This window comes from Orycteropus afer, unplaced genomic scaffold (assembly GCF_000298275.1).
Source record: "Orycteropus afer afer isolate SDZICR_OR568_19922 unplaced genomic scaffold, OryAfe1.0 scaffold00083, whole genome shotgun sequence".
Classification (NCBI taxonomy): Eukaryota; Metazoa; Chordata; class Mammalia; order Tubulidentata; family Orycteropodidae; genus Orycteropus; species Orycteropus afer.
In genome coordinates this window covers 6770315-6775175 of record NW_006921670.1, presented here as the reverse complement: position 1 = coordinate 6775175, position 4861 = coordinate 6770315, and the positions used below count along the sequence as shown (strand labels likewise).

Genomic DNA, 4861 nt, shown 5'->3' with positions numbered 1-4861 from the left:
GTCCACGACCCTGGAGTCCAAGGAGTAAGCCAGACAAAGTTGTGAGAGCCCAGACTGGTGTCATGCCAAAGAGCGCATGCAGGTGAACAGCAGCTTCCCAGGAGGGATCCTAGTCCTGACTTGGCACAGCCTTCAAACACCAGAACCTGGCCTCGGGGATAGGGGCCTGAAGCAGGCATACAATAGAGCGTGGGATGGCAGGCGGGAAGAAGGAAGGTAACTGTTAGGAATGGAGGAACACTACAAGCACAGGGGCCGGCATCCAAGAGCCCTGGCCTGCCCGACTATGGGACATCAGCAAGTTGCTTAGCCTCTCTGAACCTCAGCTTCCTCTCCTGTAAAATAGGAATAAAGCCACCTGTCTGCCGCAGGGAGGGAGGACTGGGTGAGGCACTGTGCCCACTGACCAGACAGGATGGAGAGGCTGGTTAGTATCATTTCCCCTTAGGCCCCACTCTGGCTGCCCAGGAAGGTGCCTGGTTCAGGAGGCACAGGCCAGGTGCAGGGGATGTGGAATTTCTGGCTTTCCCTCCTCCCGTGACTTTTCATGAAAAAGGGAGGGCGACAGGACAGACCTGGGGAAGAGGGCTGCCCCTCACGACTCCCCATGCAGCACCTGCTCCTTTCAGACAATGGTCCACAGTGCTGGGCACCCACTCCATTCCAGGCATGGGGTATTACCAGCAAAACCCCCTGCACCAATGGCACTTATGTTCTGGGGAGGGGGTAAGAGACAACTGATAAACTTGTAAAGAAGACGGAAGGAAGAGCAAGGTCATGGTCAAAGTACAGTGGTCAGGGAAGGCCACGAAGGTGACAGCTGCCCAATGTTATCAATAAGGATCCCAAGGCCCAGCAAAGAGGCTACTCTCCCAAAGCCACACAGCTATTCCCAGCCCGCCCAGAGTCTATTTGACTCTCATCCCAGTGCTCAGTCTCCTGTCTCTTTCTGAACGGACACAGGCTGCCTCCGAGCTGACCACTGTTCTACCAGGATCCCTGCCCCACGGACTAGAGGCTGTCATGGACGGTGGGAGCCTAAAGTGGCACCGAGGTCACTGCCACGACCCCTCACGAGACAGTGAAGTCCAGAGAAATGGCAGGAGTCGCCCGAAATCAGGACTGCCCACCCTCCACTTCACGCGCCGGACCCAAGGGTCCCAGATTGGACCCCGGCTAGGGCAGAACCTGGAGGTAGAGTGTATGAGATAGGTGGCAATGGACGAAGCAGGGAAGAAGTGCGGAAGGCAGCTGAAAACCTGGGCTTCGGGGGCGGAAGCTGCCTTCTCACCGTTACTCCCACCACACCGACCTCTCCACGCCGCTTCCCCGCCGCGCGGGCCCCAAGCGCTTCCCCGCTCGGCGGGCGACTTTGAGCCCATTCTGCAGATGAGGAAAATGAGCGGCGACGCGGCGTTGGCGTGCCCTGGGCCGGGTACCCGGGTTCTCGGACCCGGGCTGCTGCCCGTCTTGGGGATTCCGGAGAAAGGTAATCTTTCTAATATGGACAGGGGCCCGGGGCGGCGTCCACTCCCACCCCCTGCAGTGGGTTCAGCCCTCCGATCCCCCGACGCCTCGCCACCACCTACCAGCCCGGGTCGTGCGGGAACCGGCGGCGGTCAGTCCCTCGGGCGCGGTACGAGGGTCGCCAGCGGAGCCGCAGACACAAATCCGGAGCACACTAACAGCGCAGCGCAGACCACTGCGCGCCGCCCCGCCCACCGCGGCGCTTCGGCCAATGAGCGCCGGCCGCGACCGCCGCGCTCCCTGACCCTACTTCCGGCCCCGCCCCGCCGCGCCTTTGGGATCCGGTCTTACCTTGCCCGCTTTGCGCCCGGGCTCGGACCGCCCCGGGTTTACGCTGTGCAGGGTGGCATTATCTTCATGTGGGGTCGGTGCCCTTAAAGGGCGCGTCAGCAAACGGGGCCCTAGCCTTGTGGGCGGGCGACCGCCCACTCGCCCTCCCAGACCTGTCATCGTCTGACCATGTGTGAACTGCAGTTCGCGAGACCGGTTCAGTCGGTCATGAGCAGCACTTTCTTTTGCTTTTAGTCTTTTTCGGGGAACTGGCAGAGCCCGCGGTGTGAGGCTGGGCGGTCGGCGCTCTCCCCTCCAGCCCAGTGAGTTTGCCGCGGCTTCCGCCTGTGCGTTAGGACCGAGTTGAGCCGCCTTCTGCGGGGAGGAGGGGCGATGGCCTCGACCTCCGGGGCGTCGCTGGGCGGGAGGGGCTCAGTGGCCCGGTCGGGCGAGCTGGGCATCCGAGCGGTCGCAGAGCGGAGACACTGAATGAGCAACAGCACACGTGGGTAGTTTAATGTGAAGTCTATGGAGGGCTGTGGAGGCAGGAACAGGAAGAGCTGACCCGACCTCCTTCAGCCCGGTAAGTTTCGCCCAGTCAGGACCTCCGAGAATGGTTCCACCCTTCTGGCCTGGAAATTGCATCCCTGTCTACCTGCACGTGAGGCGTGGGGGCAGGTGAAGTGCCTCTCAGAGTCCCCACCACAAGGGCCTCTGCACCCCCAAGTCCGGGAGACGGGACAGCCTGGCTGGTGTTCCCTGGCCGCAACGAGGCACCAGCTGATGTTCCTAATGTGTGGGAACCTCCCCGCCGCTTGATCCCAGGAGGCAGCCATCTTTCCTCGCTGAAGCATTAGCTGTCCAGCTAGCGGAGGAGCCAGCTCAGGGGTGCTAAGACCAGAGTGGAAGGCTTTGGGGAGCCCATGCACGCAGGTAAGGGTGTCTGTCCTGATTCCAATTCAACAGTGGAGCGGGTCAACAAGTGAATGGCTGCAGTGGCCATCCATTTCTTCAACAATCAGCCGTGACTTTGTCTCCAGGCCTCAGTCCTCTCCATCTCTGGGCCTTGCAGTCCTGAGGGTCAGTTTCTGATGTGGGACAGGGATACGGCCACTCCTCCCAGGCAGCTGCAGCAGTTCATGAAAGGAAAATGCTAGAGAGGTGGGGCCCACCATGGGGGACCACGTTTTCAGAACCCAAACAGGTCAGAGGAGAATAGAGGGGCTCCCAGAAAGAGTGAGACAAAGTATAAAATGGTATGGGAGCAGCTGTTCTGGGTAGTTCCCGTGTGACAGGGAAGGGTGGGACAAGAGCCAGGGAGGCGGTGGTGGGTGGAAAGGACACCCCCTTCTCCCCCCTCCTCCCTGGGACCAGCCTCTAGGGCACCACAGTGACTCCTGGGGGCGCTTTCTGAGGGACACCAGTCTCCCCATGTGTGGGGCTGACGGACGCTCTTGTGCTAACCGAGTGTGGGGGCTTCTCTCCAATGCCTGTGGGGAAGGCCAAGATCCTTCCTGAGTGTGCTGCTGTGGCTTTGGACACAGACGAATCCAGGTCAAATCCTGATGCTGCCACTTACTAGCTGTGTGATCCTGGGTGCCTAGTTTTCCCTGTCAGTTTCCTCCTCCAGGAAGGGGGGTGGGGTCATCATAGCCCACAGGGATACAGCCCTCACGACCAGACCCGCGCACCAGGCGCTGCTCTAAGCGCTTTGCACACATCAGCTCTGTCCTCAGAACCCCCTGGAGGCAGGCATCACACCCACACCACCGCTGCAGGGCTGCAGTGGCTGCTGCGTGTGAGATCCAGGGAGTGTGCACCTGGCCCTCAGAGCGTGAGTAAGGAACAAACGACTGCTGTTCCCAACCTGTTCACTCTCACTGACCCCTCCTTGCCTGAGAGCCCAAGGCCATAGACAGCGTACCTCTCTTGAAGCTCTCCCAGGGCTGGGGAGCCCCTCATGATGCCATCCATAGCCCCCAGTGGTGGGGTGACCTTGCCTAGGCCAAGGCTCCCCAACGCGAGAAAGGATACAGCATGTCTTGCAGGGGTGACTGGGCTGAGAAAGCCTGGGGCAAAAGGCCCTCCAAGGATGCCTGTAGTGTCTGGGCTGTGCTGGGATCGGCCAGGAGGCCCACACGCTGGACCTGAGGGATGAGAGGGTGGCAGTCAGGCCTGGTAGGTGTCTACCCTACACGAGCCCATGACTGCCCCTTCCTCACAGTTGCCAACATCGACTCCCTACTTCCTATATTCCCGACCCCCTATCAGCTGCTGTGACCAGAGGGTCGGTCTCATAGGGCTCCGTGGCACCCCCTCCCCATACCTGCAGGAAGAAGCCACGCAGAGCCTGCAGTGCAGTGCTGGAAAGTGCAGACAGGTCCACCATCGCCGCATCTCGTAGGACATGACCCACTTCTTCAGGAGAGAGGGTGGTGGTGCTCCGGAACCGCACAAACTGACCCGGGGAGAGATGCCCACACCCAATGGTCAGCATCGCTCTCACCCAGATGCGTCCTGGGCCCCACCATGACAGCATTACGCTGGGAGCACAGGCTGGAAGCCCACAGGACCTCAGCCTTCAAGGAGCTCACAGTGAAGGGGCAGGGACCTTGCAAGAGCTGGCTCCGGATGGCCCCTCAGCCTTGCCCCTCACCCTTCCACCACCTTGCGTGTCGCGTGCACGGCCAAAATGAGCTGTGACTGGGCCCCTAACGCACCACTCCATGCTCTTGTACCTGCTGTTCTTATCATCTGAGACATTCCCTCCTCTGCCTATTTGTCTTTCAAGCCTCAGCTAACGTTACCTCTGCTGGAAGTTCTTCGCTTTTATTAAACAGGCATTTCTCAAGTGCCAACTCCATGCCACTCCCACATCCCTCCCAGCTTGGACAGAAGCAGTGACCTTTCTCTGTGTGTCAACGCCAACCGTGGGGTGGCTTGTGGACCCGCCGTTACTCACTGGGTGCTGCCTGTGTGCCAGGCACTGTGTACATCCTCTGTGTCACCACTGGCAATACTGTTGCCACTTGTAGCTTACTTGCTATCTGTGTCCTCCTCTAGG

General features: G+C 60.3%; 1 protein-coding gene across 1 annotated transcript in view; it reads right to left on the bottom strand.

The window, feature by feature from the left end:
• Positions 1-2878: 2878 nt before the first annotated feature.
• The window catches only part of MEI1 (meiotic double-stranded break formation protein 1), a 153700-nt gene continuing 151717 nt past the window's right edge, over positions 2879-4861 (bottom strand). The window contains exons 32-34 of the mRNA XM_042781067.1: positions 4124-4314; positions 3832-3944; positions 2879-2924 (exon numbers count right to left, since the gene is read on the bottom strand). Coding sequence (XP_042637001.1) covers positions 2879-2924; positions 3832-3944; positions 4124-4314 — 350 coding nt within the window. The remainder of the gene's footprint in view (positions 2925-3831; positions 3945-4123; positions 4315-4861) is intronic.